General features: G+C 32.2%; 4 protein-coding genes across 4 annotated transcripts; 1 reads left to right on the plus strand and 3 right to left on the minus strand.

Annotated features, from left to right (window-relative positions):
* Positions 1-277: 277 nt before the first annotated feature.
* On the minus strand, positions 278-2,603 carry LOC106752499 (expansin-A8). Its single transcript, XM_014634192.2, has 3 exons — positions 2,384-2,603; positions 1,261-1,573; positions 278-876 (listed from the first exon to the last, which is right to left on the minus strand). The coding sequence occupies exons 1-3, from the start codon at positions 2,511-2,513 to the stop codon at positions 573-575; spliced, it is 747 nt and encodes a 248-aa protein (XP_014489678.1). The 5' UTR covers positions 2,514-2,603; the 3' UTR covers positions 278-572.
* Positions 2,604-10,801: 8,198 nt separating this feature from the next.
* Positions 10,802-13,873, minus strand: LOC106752460 (trafficking protein particle complex subunit 4). Its single transcript, XM_014634142.2, has 4 exons — positions 13,581-13,873; positions 13,025-13,104; positions 12,061-12,229; positions 10,802-11,341 (listed from the first exon to the last, which is right to left on the minus strand). Exons 2-4 carry the CDS (start codon positions 13,082-13,084, stop codon positions 11,145-11,147), a joined length of 426 nt encoding a protein of 141 aa, XP_014489628.1. The 5' UTR covers positions 13,085-13,104; positions 13,581-13,873; the 3' UTR covers positions 10,802-11,144.
* A 440-nt stretch (positions 13,874-14,313) lies between these two features.
* Positions 14,314-14,996, plus strand: LOC111240970. Its single transcript, XM_022777144.1, has 2 exons — positions 14,314-14,477; positions 14,559-14,996. The coding sequence occupies exons 1-2, from the start codon at positions 14,325-14,327 to the stop codon at positions 14,772-14,774; spliced, it is 369 nt and encodes a 122-aa protein (XP_022632865.1). The 5' UTR covers positions 14,314-14,324; the 3' UTR covers positions 14,775-14,996.
* Positions 14,997-15,521: 525 nt separating this feature from the next.
* On the minus strand, positions 15,522-17,089 carry LOC106752445. The gene is made up of 5 exons (XM_022777123.1): positions 16,781-17,089; positions 16,676-16,678; positions 16,307-16,530; positions 15,965-16,144; positions 15,522-15,861 (listed from the first exon to the last, which is right to left on the minus strand). The coding sequence occupies exons 1-5, from the start codon at positions 17,087-17,089 to the stop codon at positions 15,522-15,524; spliced, it is 1,056 nt and encodes a 351-aa protein (XP_022632844.1).
* Positions 17,090-17,691: the final 602 nt, after the last annotated feature.

The following is a 17,691-nucleotide window of genomic DNA, read 5'->3' on the forward strand; positions in this document are numbered from 1 at the left end:
CCAAGAAAAATAATTGATTTGTTTGATATTTTTTTTTTACTTTTTTTAATTGTTATTAAAGGAATTAATTGTCTTATAAACTACAAACATTCTTTATTATTTTTAATGAAACAAGCAAAATTGAAATTGAAAATATATACAATGGTTTTGAAGAAATATTTTAGTAAAAAAAAATTGAAATTTGATTTCAAGAGAGTAACACTAATTAAATTGATTTAATGATCTAACAACTGATCATTATGAGATAGGTGAAACAAATATTTCATGCAAATAAAACTTGTCTGATGAATATAATAATTATTAACTTTGATTGAAGAAAAGCAGCACAACACACAAGATAATACATAACTCTCTCCATATATGTATGTTATATGTGAAGTGACCAGCGGGTGCCATATAAACACCTCAGCTACTTTCTAGACCAATAAAATAAAACACTGGCCTTTCAGAATCAGTTACAAGAATTGATCAATACCTATTATGACATTTTATGGTTCTTCCAGTGAGGTGAACAATAGTAGGTATACAAACTTTTTTTTTTACTGTTTTCTATCCTCATTGCAATAAGGTCTCTAGAATTGGCCTCCTTGGAAGGTCTGCCCAAATTGCCAATTGCCTGGTGCCACATTGTAGCTTGCCACAGTTCTGCCATCACTGGTTGTGACTTGAAAAGAAAGGGCTTGTCCATTCAGGTAGGAGTTGCTCTGCCAGTTTTGGCCCCAATTTCTTGACATGGATTGCCATCCAGTTTTTGACCCTTTGATGGACACTGAATGCACATCCCCAGCACCACCCACATTGGTGATCAAAACTAGGTTGAAGTAAGAGTGACCATTGATAGTGAACCTTATTCCTCCCTTCTTCACACAAGGAACCCTGCCATCATCACCCAAAATCATGAAGGTGTTTGAGTTTTTCATCAGCATCTGAGATTACTAGTTTTGTCTTTACTCACTTTATAAGCTTAAGAAATATGGTTAGCATAGATAAAGGTAATTATGTTATTCAAGTCTTTTCAATTTGACATGAAAGCTAGAAGTTGAGGTTTGTTAATGGCTACACCAATTTTCACATGTCCAGGAATAAGGGCCATTTACTAAAATTAGAACAAGTGTTATATATACCTTTATGTGACTTTTTAATGAGAGAGTAATTCGTTTTCAGCATTTAATAAATTCATAAATTAGGTAATATAGTTGTTAAGGAATTAAATGTGACCTTTAAGCTTGAAAGCATTGTCAAATTTATGGCTTCATTTACCTTCTGAATGCCACTGGGACAATTCCAGCTCTATATTCTGCAATTTGAAGGAAGGCAGGTTCGGCCATATCAAAGTGTTGCAAAGGTGGATTGCACCAACCACCATTGTTGTTTGGCAAAGATGGATTTGGGGGACAGAAGTTAGTAGCAGTGACGATAATAGAGCCAGGTTTGCACCATCTTGGGTCATCATCACATCTCATTTCATAGCAAGATCCACAGCTTAAGCCATTGTTGAACAAAGCAGTGCTTAGAGCCACAGTGTCTGTTCCATAACCCTGGCTATACAGATTTCCATACCCACATGCTCCACCTACATGTATAAAACATAAAGTATAAACCCCATCATCTCAACTTTCAATATAACAGTAATAATAGTAATTAAAAGAAGTTTCTTGATCATGTTAAAAAGAGTAGTGTTTCAAGGAATTTCACATAACTGAAATCTTTGTCATGTGACAACATTTTCAGGCTTTGAAACATGATGCTATAAACACTTGCACATTATAGTATTAGTTATGAATGTGTTGCTATTGCTAGTGTCGGCAAGAGTAAATGGTAACATGGCACATAAAAAAAGTGCTAAACAAGTAGCTTAAGTAAAAAACGGGCTTTGCTCAAAATACGTGTACAGTTTCACTATTCCAATATTCGGGTCCATGAAAAGAAATAGAATAGAGTGAAATGTAATAAAATGACATTAGATTTCAGTGTTTTTGGCTTTTTTAAAGTAAGATGCATGGTATAGAATTTGATGCAAAACTTTCATGCAACTTAAAAGTGTAAGATAAAACCACTTTTTTATTTTTTACTTTTATTTTATCATAGCAATGTCAGAACTTCATTTCATCTACTTGATTTCTTTTCATTCATTTTATTCCATTCTCTTTAGCATTTGAAATCAAAACAGCAAATATGCATGAACATCCATACTATTAGATAATTATTGAGAAAAGTAAATAATTGTAGACAAAATATATGGTATGATGTCACAAAAAGAGAAAAAAGATAAATACAAATATGAAGAAGTATTTACATACTTGAGTTGTGAAATAATATTACTCTGAAAAACTAATCCATAAAGGAAAAGAAAAAAGGTAAAGAAATGAAAGGCTAAACTCACCCATTGTGCCAGAAGCATCACCCCCACCATAGAAAGTGGCATGACCACCCTGCCAACCACCATAGTCAGCAGTAACACTATGGAGATTGATGTTAAGAAAGAGAAAAGCAATGAGAGTGAGAAGAGCCATGATTGTGAGCTTATGATAAGGCCTAAACAGGGGAGCAAAACAGAGGAATGTGCAGTTTCTTTTGCTATGCTGTGAGGTCAAGAGCTTCAAGGGGGGCCTCTATTTATAAGTAACATCTTTTTACTTTTTTTCTTTTCTCTTATTACTAACTTCCACAAAAGTGTTATTTTTCCCGAAAGCCACTGAACAAGTGACAAATGAAGTGCACATGCGCTGGTTCTGGTTGGGGTTCCCAACCGCTAATATTGTGGGCCACACCTCTGCACATGCAACCCCAACTATCTTTTCTTCCCAACTTTATAGACCAATAATATTTTTCTGTGGCCAATAGTATAGTCAGCATTTCTCCCTTTTTTTCCCTTAGCAGCACACATTTTAAGTCATTCTTTCTTACAATTTTTATGACTTGTTCAAATCTAGAAAATACAACCAGAACTTATTAAATTTTAACTGATAACAAATTATATATTTGACAGAGTATGTTGCTGAGCAATTTCTTTTGCCTTTTATGTAATGGATAAATGGATAAGAGCTGAAGTATGAACAGCTCTTGCATGGTGTGAAGAGTTCCAATGATAAAAGAGTTGCACTTTGAATTGAAATGTGTAGGGTCTTGAGAAATGATGAACAGTATCTTTGCACATGGAGAAGTATCTGTATAACTGGGCAAAATCAAAAGTAGAAGCTACTTAGTACATTTGTATGGTGCAGCTCCCCTTTTCCAATATTCAAGGGGATAGTATAGTATCTTCTCTGTGCTTCAGAATGTGCCACATAAGAATGATTTCAAGGGCCTGGTCATTTTATTTTATTTTTTACCTTATTTTATTGATGCATTTAGTATTTTCAGTTCTTGAATATGATATAGAGTTGGTTGATACTTTAATAGAAACAGCCTTGCTTACAGTTGGACAAACTGTGCATGGTAACTGGTGTGCTTTCACAGATACAAATGCAAGTTAACTACTTGACCCTTCCCTCTGAGTGTTTTTTAATTACATTGAAGAAGGAGCTTCTATTTGGTGGAAGATCATGTCCAAATTAGGTGCTGCATATATTACACTCACTAATTGATATGGTGTTTTTGACACACAAAACATGTGGACAAAACCATTATGTGGAGTCTTACAGGTATTTCTTGAAAAAAGTTGTCATATATGTGTGTAAATACATCATAAGAATTTACTGAATTTAAGAGGACAAAAGAAGAAGGGTAGTTAAAAGTGATAAATGACACTAATAGCTATTTTAGCAACCACATTATGTTCTGAAAGTTAATGTTGCTGTTTCCTTTTCTCCCTTCATGGGGACAAAAGTTTAATAGTTAACAAAATTAACATTAATATATGCTTTCAGATGAGGAAAATTGAATTTAGACTCTTTCAAAATTTTATCATTATATTGTGAGCAGGTAATCTTGATCTTGTTTCACAAGTGTGCAAGCATCGTATCTCGTGTCAGTGATTTCTTAATGAGAGAAAACTAAATTAACATAGGAATCAAGAGATCAAGAATATTTAAGGATCTTGATTCTTGTCATTCATCCTCAATAATGTTTTTTTTTTTCTTTTTGTGTTTATGTTTTGGTTATTTTCTTAGAGGGTTCATAGTAAAGTGATGAATCAAATGTATAATTTGACACATGGGATGAGACAGACATTGTGGATATGTTCTGCTGACTTTTTGTGGGTGCTTGATCACATACAATGCAATGGTCAGAAAACTAGTATAGACTATTGAGTATAAGGTTAATATATACTTGAAAACATACATTACCAATGCAATATTGATTCAAACCAAACCAAAATAACATGGTATTTTTAATATCAGTCTCATCATCTGTTTTTCTTATTTTATATTCTTTTTAAATATAGCTTAACAAATGTTTCTTCTCTTCTGTGGAAGATTCACATTCAATGTCTGTGAGTAGGAGTGTTTGAGTTTAGAAAAATAAAAGATTCTACATGGGAAAGTATGTTCATCCATGAACTTTGAATGCTATCATTGGTGCATGTGTGCTTATTTTGTTCTTATTCAATCATAACACATTCAAGGTGCATAGACACTAAAGGTGTATTGTAGAATTTCTTAGAAACATACTTCAAAAGAATACAAGCTTATCAATAGAAAAACTGTCCTTTTTTCATTATTTATCAGTTTTCAACACAATCTGTTTTTTTTTTTTTTCCTTTACTCTCTTTTCTGCAATTTTCTTTCACCCTGTAAAGCACATATACACATTATATTAAAACTAGCTTGTGCTTCTGTTGGGTTTAACCAAAATTTTCAAGTTGCTTAAATCAAAACATTATTTTGACCTGACAAAAAAGAAATGACACAAACAAAAGATAAAATAAATGATTCAAAAGATGGAATTTTGTTGCCTTAGTGTTAAAAAGCTAGTAGACATCCAAATCCATAACCTTATATATAAGTTAACTGTTGCCGTTCAAAGGCATCTTCTTCAATTATTAGTTAGGTAGTTCAGTTAATTATATTCTACAGGACATTTTGAGTTAATAATAGGATCATTCCAAGCTACTTCCTATGTATTCACACCATGTAACTATTCACCTAAATACAAAAATAATTCATAACATATAATAAATGACCGACAAAGTACCAGTGGGTAATTTTTCTCAAACAAACTATGATTAGAAATTTCCTCTGAGAATACAAAACATGTGTATCTCAAAAGGGTTATTTTTTTCCTTTTTGTTTGATCTATTTATTCGGTTATTTTATTGGTTAAACTGTGCTATTCTGTTCATAACTAAAATAAGCTACTAATAGTAGTTAGCATGACTTACCTAATAATGAGGTAACCATTTTGTAAACCATGTTGATTATCACCAAAGTCTCAAACTTTCAACTGCTACAAAATTTATTATAAATATGGGAGCAGGATCACATGATATATTTGAAAATAAAGTATAATGCATAATTCTTTCTTGCTTGCTCTAAATGACATTGACAATGACAGTGCAATAGCTATTATTACACAAAATGCTTTGGAGACTGTCATATTTCCTTTCAAATCAAATAAAAGAGAAAATAGCTTATGACCGACTATGTGAGAACCCTTTTACATATTTGTCTATTCATTTTCATATCATTTTCTAGGTAACAACTTTCCTTTTGACAATGACAGAAGAGAAGTGAATTAATCTCACATGGATGCTTACACTCATCAACAATGCAAGTAGCAAAAGTCTATTCATCTCGTGCTTCTTCTTTTTTTCCTTTTCTTTTTCTTTTAATGACCTTCTCAATTGCAGAAATCAGTAAAGAAAGTATAATTAGAAACCAAACTCCCTTCATGTGAACCTACAAGCTAATTCTGCAGAATTTTGGACGTTCCCATAAAGTTTTCTCAATTTTGTTATAACAATTACGACATTATAAAAACTAGGTGATGTTCTACTTATTCAGTAAATGAATCAAATAAAAAAGGTCCTCTTCAACTTCTATCTCATAAATCCAAGTGATTAATCAATTAAGGCTCCAGTTTCTTTTAAATGAACTGGTCAAAACAAAAAAGTGACTTCAGTTTCTTTTCCATTCTTTACAATCATAGTGGAGTGATCCATGCTTGTTATCAATGAGATTTCTGGTATTGTTGTTGTTACATACATAAAGATTCTTAATCACATAAGAAAATATAATGTTGTTGTTACATACATAAAGATCAAATCTCCTAAAATCTCATAAAAAACCATAATTTCAGAAGAAACCGTGTTGGTGTTTTAGTTCTTTTATTGTTCTATACTTTTGGTTTCTAAATTCCTTTTAGACCCTTTGTCAATTAAATTTTCATGTCACCATTTTCTGGCTTATAATCATTAATAGCCTCTAAAATATTATACTTTATGTGACAGAACAGATAGAGATTAGTTTGTCATGTTGTTATTATAAGTCTAACTTAGAATAGATTGGGAAGAAACCATGCTAATTGTGACTTTTATTCCTAGCTAACCATATAAAGTAGAGAAAGAAAATGCCACAGTAGCTGATGAAATTATACTCGACCCTACCATGTTAGGGGCACATGCAAGCTTCGGTTGAGCTTTCTCTTAAATCTTAATCCCTGTCTTTCTTTATCATTTTTCCCTTTTTTTTTCTTATCTTCTTCTAAGATTTTATGTACCAATCAATCATATACCATCATAAATTAATGACTAGTACATATGTAAATGAACTTGAGAAAGAATCTTTCCTAACATAACTTTGGAGTCTAAGTAATATTTTATCTTAACCACCATTAGATTCTCTAGTTTCTAGGAGAGCTTTTTGCAAATCATTCAGGAAGATTACTATATTAATCCTCTATCTGAAACTTATTAACACTTGAACTAGACTTATGAGTTAGAATAATACTAACTTTTTTCCCTTTCAAAAAACCAATTTTGTCACACTCCCAAAGGAATCTACCCTCTTTAATAGGTTTGGATCTTGTTTGAGACCTTCCCTAAGGAGTACATAGGCGTAAAAGTACTTGAAAAGGCATGGAGCTTACCATAAAATCACATGCCTATCAGTATATGAAATGAACCTTCTATGATGATTCAATGCAAATTCTTAGTCCTAGTGTAAGGCATAGAAATGGACAATTTTGAGACATAAAGGGGAATTTCCACAAGAGAAAGTTCAAAAAAATGAATGTAAAAGATAACCAACATGGCTAATTCAGTAACCAAACAAGTGATGAAACAGGAAAGTTTTGAAAAGGAAAGTGATGAGTATAAGATATAGCAGATTTGTTTGGTTTCTGCTGTTGGTTTAGGGACCAATGAAAGTTCCCTTCACAAGGGATTGTCCAATTGATTTGGTCCCAAAGGAACTTGTGGATGACCTTATGAAGGACAGTTGAATTATGAACACACATAAGGATCCAAAATGGCCACTTGTACAAAGGGTAGGGGTCTCAGGAAACTCAAAATCTGTATACATTTTAACCTTATGAAAATTGTAGCAATAATATGTGGGTCATAGTCAAGCCATTGGTGAAGTTTAACAAAAAAACTTAAAAGTATATAACATTTTTTTTTCACCATATGTTTGTCCTTTCAAAATATATTAATCTGACATTGATTTTGATGCTTTAAAATATGTTAAAAAGATTTTTAAAATACTAGCTAACATATGTTAATACTCAGCTGACAACAACAGAAAAAAGAAAATTTAATAAAAAAGTTAGACAGACTCCTATTAATTCCTGTTTGTCAAGTTTTATTATATAGTTTTAATGTTTTAAAATATATTAATTTTTTTAAAGTACTAACATCATTTATTAATACTCAACCAACAACATCATCAAAAAAATTTAGTAAAAAATCTGGAATTAATTCTTGCCAAATTTCTGTTAAACATGATTGGTTCAAATTTATCAAATAAACATAACAAATCAAAGAATTGTTTTCCTTTAAGGAAACCTCAACGGTGACAAAAATATATACCAATTGTAAGATATAGCAAGGTAGCATTGAATGTGCTTAGTTTGAGAAAATAATATCTTAATATTGTTATCTTTTTTTAATCAATCAATAAAAATAAATAAACTAATATTAAGGTAATGCACTCTTGTAATTATTATTAAAAATATACAAACATCTTTAATTTAATATATTCACACTCTTGTAATTTAATATATACAAAATTTATTCATTTGAAATGGTCCTTCTCAAAAAAGTACAGCAATATTTTTTTCAAGTCATTAATGAATTATACCATGTGACAAATGTGAGGTATAAATTGGTTATAAATTACATAGAAATATAAAAAACAAAACCATTGTGCATTCAACCTAGACATGACAACAGGTCGAGTTCGGCACAGATAATGTCTACTAGCAATCCGACCTATCAGATAAAATGTATCCACTATTCGATCTACTATTTGCGTGGATACTCGTTTAAAAAATATTCGCGTATATTTTAAAACCTGCGGATACCCAGATACCCACAAAAAATAAAAAAAAAATATTTATACAATTTTAAAAAAATTAAATAAAATTACAAATATATATATATATATATAATTAAATATAAATTAAAATTTAATTTTAATTAAATTTAACTTAATAAAATATAATTTAATTTTATTTTCAATTTAATTTAATTTTATTTTTAGTTAAATTTAATTAAAAATTTAATTAAAAATTTATATAAATTATTATTTTTTTTTATTTTTTGGGTAACGAGTACCCGCAGATTTACCTATACCTGACCCGTTTAAAAATGAATATTAAAATACCCACCATCCGTTATCTGAAAATAGTAAATATTCGCATAATAACTATGCGGATTTTATTGGTGTCAATTATTTTTCATCCTACTTCAATCCTATAAAAGACTATTTCAAATCAAAGTATAAGTAAGCATTCAAATTAAGCATATATCAAAGTTCTTGAAAATATCAAAGTTTTACTAATTTAGTATTTATTTTAGGCTAAACTAACTTTCAAATTGTTCATAAATATGTGTACTTTTAATTGAGTTTTATTAAAAAAAATTATATTCATAATTTTTATATTTTTAAATTAAGTTCGTGATATTTAATGTTTTTATTATTTGAATTACATGACTATTACATTGTCTGATATATTATTTTTTTTTAATTTTTAATTCAAATTTTTGTAATTAATATAAACTAATATTAAAATAATAAAAAATTATTTATTATTTTATGTTAATCATAAAACTTAAAAAATAAACAAGTAAACTATAAGATAACACATAGGTCACTTTATCTAATTAATAAACAAACTAATCAACTTAATTTTAATTAAAAAATATAAAATTTTAAATAATCGTAAACAAAACAAATTTATTAGAAACAATGTATAAGTTTATGAAAGACTTAAAGTTTAATTAAACACATGATTAAATATATTTATGAGGATTACAAGATCGTTACATGATATTTTTAAGAAGTTAATATTTATTTTCCAGAAAAGTAAAACATACTGTGCAACAATTATTTACATTTTATGTAAAATAATAGATGTTGTTGTGAATGGTTGGTAAGTAAGACAATTATCTAACTCATTAAGTTTGTGAAGCTACCCATCAATTTCAATCATCAATTGGACTGCAGAGTTTTTCCATTTGTCGCATTGGATAAGAATCTGTGGAGAATTGAGTTCATATTTTGTTAACATTGTTTTCGTATTAAAGACTGGATAGAGATTATTTTTAAGTAACATCTCACAATTCAAAACAATTATCGATTGAGAAAAGGAAAAACATTATCTCCTTGTCCTTTTCATAGATTTTTAGACAAGAGAAAATATGTATTGAATAACTTAATCAAGATTCAAATATTATTATTAACCATATTACATCATTCTTTCCTGAAGGAAACTTAAACAGTGTCGAAAATCTTAAATTTACTAATAAAAGAAATTACTTATATTATTTAGGTTTAAACCTCTTTTTGGTCTCTAAATTATGAGCGGATGTTCAGTTTAGTTCTCGCTTTTAAAAATGTAAATTTTTTGTTTCTAATTTATAAAAAATGTATCAAATAAATCCTTTTTTGATGTTCATAGTCAAAGTACAAAGAGCAATCTAATAAAAGAAATTACTTATATTATTTAATGAGCTAGTTTTTAATATTTATCTTAAAATAATGTCAGAGTCTCTTATAATACAATTTATATGGAAACAAACCTCATCTAGTTTAAATAAACTATATTGTGAATTATTTAAATAACATGTTCTAAAAGTTTTTTTTTTTTTAATTTATAATGACTTTATCTATAAATTAGAGCTTTAATATATGACTTAATTTCAGCTTATAAAATTTATTTTGTTTTTTAAGACAACATAAAATCTATCTCATATATTTCCCAATATCTTTTAATCATAAAAATTGATTTTTATAGTTGGATGTCACGTTAGCATCTTCTAACAAAGACATTAATTTTTTAGCATTAATATATCCAATTGATCATAAATACAAAGCAACAAAATATAAACATAAATAAGGAGAAAAGTTATATACTAAATCAGGACCTTATACAAACCCCAAAACATCATTCACGATTCTAGCCAAACACTTAGTAATCTCACTTAATTACACATTAAAAATAAGGCAACGAAATCAAAATACTAGTGTTCCCACGAACTGGAACCATTTATGGTCAGATAATAACGAATAGTGCTCGGATATTACGTGATCTTTATATGTGTCTGTTTAGTATTATGCATGTTTGGATCATTGAAAAAACAGTAAACTGATTAGAATCCAGTTTACTGTTCTCAAACAGTTAACTGATTGAGAACACTAAACATTGCAACTGACTATTAACCCATTACAGCAGTAACCAATCACGTAAGAACCCAACGTCCAGCGAAAATAAATTCCACACATTACAAACCTGAAACCACAGCCAAGGCAATAATGTGTAGGCAGAGGCAATTTCTAACTACTACCCATACGTAAAGCAATGCTCGAAGAAAATGAATCTCGGATGTCAGAAAACTTATCTCAGACATCATAGTTCTTGCCTGTGCCTGAAAAGCAACAAAGGCTAGCAGTAGTAGGATACGTTACAAGCAATTGAATGACAATATTTAGATTATGTACTAATCCAAAATGGAAAAATTTTGAAAACGGAAAGATATAAATTTATCGGCCCAAAAATGCAACACGATCCTTTTGAACTGCCTGCGTTAGGTTCGTATCAAAGAGCTCACAACGTATAGGCATCTCCATCTCATAGAACGGATTTTTCAAAACGTAGTCCGTGTACAATTCATAGACAAATTTCAGTAAATTTTCCATGTGTTGAGCTCCAGGCTCACACACCACAAAAAACTTTGTCCCTGCAAGGAGAAGAAACATTTTTTGTAAATACCAATATTATGAAGAAATAAAAGTGAGAAATCTTGCATGCTTATTTTTGCCAGTGACATTTAACCGAATATAGAACTGCTAAGCAATAAAAACACAGCTCCATTAAAAAAAAACAAGTGCAAAACATAAATACTAAAGTAGGGTAAGGAAACAGCTAAACAACAGCCAAATATCTAGAACAATGTCTACTCACAAGAATTCAAGTTCATTGATCCAAATCCGAAGATGCAGGTGTGACCCACAGGAATCGAAAATGGAGTAATGGGTGTTTATTAGCACAAAAATAACAGTGCTGAGAAAAACCAAATACAGTCAATATACCGGGTCCTGTCACCAAAAAGTTATATTTGTTGCTACAATAACCCAACCTGCCTTCCAACTTAACGATTCTGTTTTTTTACTCCAAAAATCAGGTGCTCGAGAAAATAATTCACTTCTGTTTGCAACATAAATAGCATTGTCAAAGTGTCAAAGTATTAAGTGGATTTCGCCTTATAATGGGGTTCATTAATAATGAGGTTTACGAACAACTATCTAGAGCTTCAGATATACTCAAACCACAACAACCTGCAAGGCCTTAAAGGCGTGCATGAAAAAGAAAAAAAGGTGCAAGCTACCAGACAAACTAATCATTTTATTTACCGAGTAAATTGCAAAGCTAATGCAATAATGGTTAAAGACTAATTACCTGTCAGCGACTGAAAGCAATGAAGATCAAACGTATCTGCTTGGAGAAGTTCAATTCCAAAACAGCCTAATACAGGTGATAACTGCTGAGAGATAGCATGCATTGAGTGCCATAAACTTGCCACCCGCAAGCTGTCATTGGTATCCATTCGTCCAGCAGACCCATAATCCTAAACGCAAAAGAATTAACGTAATTTTGATAGATTCTATGTAAAAAGAAAAGCTTAACTAAAATTCTAACTAAAAGATTGAAATTGATTTTTTAAAACAAAAGGTCGAAAGAAAACTAAGCTATTATCACTAACCATCTTCCCAGCAAGTCCATATCCAAATTAGTAAGATTCAGCATACTTAAACATACTGACTATACTAGATTCTAAGAAAGAAACAAAACTCCAAATATCAGACATATGTACCGAGGAACCAGCGGAATGAAATGTAAAAGGTATCTTGGTCATTTCATAAACAGAATTTAGAGGCTAAAGCTCAATATACAAGTTGATCAGACATACGAGACTTAATTAACAATGCAAAAGAAACCATGATAAGGTACTTAAGATTAAAAACAGAGAAATATATTATTGGAAGGCTTTAAGGACCCTTCTCATGTCTATTTCTATTGATGAAGAGCTGATACAATAGGAAGATAAAAGATCAAGGGACTGTCCTAGACTTCTAGACACAGAACTAGGTACAATAAGAAGAAATGACCCAACATACTACTCCCTACTTTAGTCCTACTGATTACACTAACATAACTTAATAATTATTCCCGGTTAAAATTTTAGCTTTCTGTCACTTTAGAAAAAAAAAAAAAAAAAAAAAAAAAAAAAAAAACCTGTAACAACAATAAATAAGCTTTCTGCCATCAATATCAAGGGAATACACAATAAATCTGTTAGAAACCCAAGATAAATAATTTGAAGTTTGAATTAGTGAGCAACAGAAAGTAAAGACAACCATACCTTATAATAGATCAATCCACCAGACTTATTGATGATGTAAAGACTGTAAATTGCAGCCATTCCAAAAACTTTTCCAGAATCTGAAACGAAGATGATAACAGAATTTAACAGCGAACTTCTCAAAACTAATCTCTTGTATTCACCACAACCATAGTCTCCGATTTTCAGCACCAGTAACAAACTAACATTATCGTGAACACTAAATGAAAATAATTGATAATAAATAATGAAAACAATTATCATCATCCAAATGCTCCTAGAGAACAGTCAAAGACATTCAGCAAACAATACCATTACATTTACAAGTACCACAGCAAAAATTGAGAACCCCAACTTTTTACTTCTTTCGAAAGAAAAAATTTTCATCGGACAAACGAAGCATGAATGCGATGAGGACGGGACGCGGCGTCCAGAACAAAATCCAGTACTGTACCAAAATTCATATATCGACATTCATTTAGCAGTCAAATCCAGAACATAATTTCAACACAACACAGAACCAGATCCAGAAATATCTCATCATCTGAAAACCCTTGAGAGAAGAAAAAAATCATACCTTAAAGGAAGAAAACCTGAAAACCTAACAAAGGGGAAGGACAGGAGTGTCAACGTCGTCAGCGTGAGGCGCCTTGCCTTTGCCTCGCCGTCGCCGTCGTGAACTCGACAGAGGAGATCAGATGAGCTTGCGGCGGCGGGAAGAGAGATTGCAGATGAGATTCGTTTCTCGTGAGTGAGTAGGTTGCCGGTTGCCGGTCGCCGCTGCGCCGCGAGCTCGAGGGGGGAGGCGATTCGTTCCTGTGGTTGGGTTGTGTTTGCTGCAATGCCTTCTTGTTTTCAGTTTCAGAGAGAGTGAGGTGTCACGGGTTACGGGTTATTCGAGAAGCCTAATCGGGCTGAAATGCCCGACCCGCGTAACATCGTTGTTTTTAATTGGCTTAATTGTTATTTTGGTCCCTATTTTTGTTTAGTTTGTTCATTTTGGTCCTCATTTTTTTTTGTTCAATTTGGTCCTAAAGGTTGTAAAATCTGTTCAATTTGGTCCTTTTTTTGAAACGGCGTCTAAATACTTAACGACAAACAGTACACCTGTACACTGTAGTGACGATTTGGAATTAGGGGTTTTTTTATTGCAAATACTCCCAAATTGAAGCAATGTTGAAAAGTGCAGACTTTGAAATTAGGGTTTTCAAATTAGACTTTGAAAAGTGCAGGGTTCCAGAGCTTAACCAATCTTCATCCCATTCTTGGTGGTTGGCTAGCAATGTCTCATTTGCAATCTTCTTCTTCTTGTTGCCATGGCATGAGCCGTCGAAATTGTCATTCCTCACATGGTGGGGGTTCAATGGGATTAGGGATAATTCCCATTTGCAATTGTGGTGAGAGGACAGTAGTAAAAATGGCTAGAACTTCAAAGAATGCTGGAAGATATTTTTGGAGTTGTCGTAACTACAAGGTGATGTGAATAAAAACATTTGTAATTAAACCCTATTTTGTTTATGTGATGATAATTAACACTGTCTTTGATGAATAACAGAGTGGAGCTGGAAATGTGACTTGGTGTAACTATTTCAAGTGGTGTAATGAAGAAGAAGTTGATGAAAATGATGTTATCATTGATAGGAAAAGGAGTAAGATCTGTGATATGGAGAAGACAATGAAAGCTTTGAAGAGAAGGATGAAGTTATTAGTATCAGTGATATGTGTTCTTATTGTAGTGATCATAGTTATGTTGTGTGTGTTATTAGGTTGATGTGTTCGAAGTGGGTTTTTAGATTGTCGTGTTCTTTGTTTCTTTAGGTGATTTCTTGGCTTTTGAGATTGACGTGTTCTGTGTGTCTTTAGGTGATCCCAAATGTGGCTTACTTTAGTGTTTTCAATGTTGAGGTTGTAACAGATCAGTGAATGAAATATGTATTCTATTAGTGTTTAATTGTTCAAATTAGTCCTCTTTTTAGTTAAAAATATGCCAATGTAGTCCCTTTGATAATGATTGATGTGTCCGTAATTGGTGATGGTTATAATCAATATGAATACCCTGTGTACATCAAAACATTAAAACAATAGTATGTTTTCACAATGAAAACAGATGGATTAACAATAATCATAAGAACAATATCTTGGGTACATCAAAACATCAAGTACATCAAAACATCAAGTACATCATTGTGTATCAAAACAGATAAAGTTACTACTATAAAGTTCTTCAAAACATTATAAACTCTAATTTGGTATCCAGAAACTCTGAACATTAAAAACTCTAATTTGGTCTCCTTCTGATTGGTAACTTGCCCCTTCTGACTGGCTCAATTGGTTGTTCTGTGGATTCCTGTGTTGGTTGGGGTGGTTCATCACATGGTTCTGTCCTTTCTTGACTTGGTTCTTCAGAAGGTTGTGGACGTAAGGGGCATTGATTTCTGTTATGGCCAACAATACGACATATGCTGCATTTTTTCTGGTGGCCACCTTTGCTCATCTGCGTTTCATCCCTTCTTAGTTCCTAACTCTCCAACCTTCTCTTTTTCTTGGGTCTGCCAGGTAACTTTCTTCTGAATGGTGGGAGGACGTCTGGGTAGGATGTTCTTTCCCAAAGAAGGTGCCCATTCACTGGAAATATGATAGACGCATAGGTTTCATCATACGTTGACCTTCTGAACCAAATGGGGACAAAGTCTTCTGGATTTAGATTTAAGAATGTCATTGTTGCAATTGCATGGCAGCAAGGGATGCCACTAACGACCCATTTCCTGCAGGTACAGTCTTGAGTGTCGAGGTTCACAGCATACTTGTTTGTAACCATTGCAAAATGCCTTACTTCAAACAATTTCTCTCCACACCAACTGCCATCAAATAATAGAACAATCATTCTAAATATCAACTGATGAATAACAACATTGTAATCACAGAGATGACTTAATTCCATGTAGAGAAAGAAGTGCTTACCTAGGGATCCAATTCTTACATAATCTTGATTCTTTTGCAAGCCTCTTTTTAATCTTGGTGCAAATCTGAAAGTCCATATTTGCCATCTTGATTTTGTTCGTTGCCCATTTTTTCATGATGTAAACTCTAATTTCCTCTAGCATGGTTATAATGGGCTTTCCTCGAGCATCAACAATAACACTATTAAAAGTTTCACTCATGTTATTTACTAATGTATCACATACAGCTCAACCTGTAAATCTAGATCTAGACTAATACCTATTACAACGAATAATGAATGGTTAGGAAGGACACAGTACATTACAGGAGCAATAACAAAATTTAGTAAGGTAAAAGGAATACCTTGGGGGAAGAGTAATGAGGTGTTTGTAAGCCTCTACATTCACATCTTTCATTTTTAACATTTCTCTTTCCCAAGCTTCGGGGTAGTAACTAGTAGTAGCCTTCCACATCAGATTCTTCAATGTTTGCCCTCTAAACTTTTTCCTGAAATTTGCATATAGGTGTCTCATGCAAAATCTTTGCTCAGCCCCAGGTAAAAGTTCAGCCATTGTTTCTTTTAAACCCTGTACTCATAANCAAAACCGAGGACCAAAATGAACATTATAAACAAAAACGAGGACCAAAATGAACATTTTAAACCGAAATCAGGACCAAAATGAACAAACTGTACTTAAATTATACAATTGAACATGAGGGAAACAGAATTACCTTCTGTTGGTCAGACATAAAGGTGCATGAATTACAAACTTCTGAACCTCCAAGGTCTTCAATCAACAAGTCCAAAAACCACGTCCAAGTTTATTTGTTTTCTACCTCCACAATTGCATAAGCTATAGGTAACATCTGTTTATTGGGATCCCTACCAACAGCGGTTAATATCTCCCCCTTGTACTTTCCTTTAAGAAAACATCCATCCAAACCAATAAATGGCCTACAAGAGGCAAAGCTATTCTTGCAAGCTTTTAAACAAACATAGAACCTCTGAAATATGGTCTCACCATTTTCACTGTCTGCCTTTAATATCACTGTTGATCCAGGATTAGATTTCAATAATTCATGAGCATAATCATATATTCTCGTGAACTGTTTCTGAAATGAACCTTCAACATTGCATGCAGCCATTATTTTTGCCCTGCGAGCTTTGGATATTGAGACATTAGTATTCCATTTCCTCAAAGCTTTTGATCTTATTTCATTTATTTTCAAATTTGGATTTTCTTGTAGTGAGGTATCCAACGTCTCACTCAACCATTTAGCATTCATCATCTTCACATTAAACTGCATACTGCAAGAATGCCTATCCACAATCTTTCTCAATTGCCATGTTCTATAGCCTTCTACATAACCACAATAAGCCATTCATTCACATTTTTTTTGGGCACCCAAGCATGTCACTCGTACCCTTTTGCTGTCATTTTTAACAAACTTTAAATTCCTCCCAGAATGGACCGCATAACTTCTAATAGCCTCCATGAAGTCATTTTTATCACTAAACTTTGTACCAACTTCCCANTTGTAGTCTTCCATATTTGTTGGCTTAACAAACGTCCCAAATGGACCACAAGTTCCATCATCATCACCTCCATCCTCATTTCCACTTTGTTCTGGACTGTCCAAATATTCACTGTCCCACTCATCATCAGACAACCCTCTATCTTTTGGGTTTGTTTGCCTATGTTCACTCTCATTTTCACAAACTTCTACTGGCACAGAACCTTGTACAA

This window comes from Vigna radiata, unplaced genomic scaffold (genome assembly GCF_000741045.1).
Source record: "Vigna radiata var. radiata cultivar VC1973A unplaced genomic scaffold, Vradiata_ver6 scaffold_158, whole genome shotgun sequence".
NCBI lineage: Eukaryota > Viridiplantae > Streptophyta > Magnoliopsida > Fabales > Fabaceae > Vigna > Vigna radiata.

What these genes read in the sequence shown, in the direction of transcription:
- LOC111240970 (XM_022777144.1), top strand. Translation starts at nt 14,325, where the DNA reads ATGAGCCGTCGAAATTGTCATTCCTCACATGGTGGGGGTTCAATGGGA. An exon ending in GGAGTTGTCGTAACTACAAG is followed by an intron (nt 14,478 to 14,558) that starts GTGATGTGAATA and finishes GATGAATAACAG; the next exon opens with AGTGGAGCTGGAAATGTGAC.
- LOC106752445 (XM_022777123.1), bottom strand. Translation starts at nt 17,089, where the DNA reads ATGGCTGCATGCAATGTTGAAGGTTCATTTCAGAAACAGTTCACGAGA. An exon ending in CTCATTACTCTTCCCCCAAG is followed by an intron (nt 16,145 to 16,306) that starts GTATTCCTTTTA and finishes AACTTTTAATAG; the next exon opens with TGTTATTGTTGATGCTCGAG. An exon ending in TGTAAGAATTGGATCCCTAG is followed by an intron (nt 15,862 to 15,964) that starts GTAAGCACTTCT and finishes ATTTGATGGCAG; the next exon opens with TTGGTGTGGAGAGAAATTGT.
- LOC106752499 (XM_014634192.2), bottom strand. Translation starts at nt 2,513, where the DNA reads ATGGCTCTTCTCACTCTCATTGCTTTTCTCTTTCTTAACATCAATCTC. An exon ending in TGATGCTTCTGGCACAATGG is followed by an intron (nt 1,574 to 2,383) that starts GTGAGTTTAGCC and finishes TTATACATGTAG; the next exon opens with GTGGAGCATGTGGGTATGGA. An exon ending in GTCCCAGTGGCATTCAGAAG is followed by an intron (nt 877 to 1,260) that starts GTAAATGAAGCC and finishes TGATGATGGCAG; the next exon opens with GGTTCCTTGTGTGAAGAAGG.
- LOC106752460 (XM_014634142.2), bottom strand. Translation starts at nt 13,084, where the DNA reads ATGGCTGCAATTTACAGTCTTTACATCATCAATAAGTCTGGTGGATTG. An exon ending in GTGGATTGATCTATTATAAG is followed by an intron (nt 12,230 to 13,024) that starts GTATGGTTGTCT and finishes TTTTGCGTTTAG; the next exon opens with GATTATGGGTCTGCTGGACG. An exon ending in TTGCTTTCAGTCGCTGACAG is followed by an intron (nt 11,342 to 12,060) that starts GTAATTAGTCTT and finishes TTCTCCTTGCAG; the next exon opens with GGACAAAGTTTTTTGTGGTG.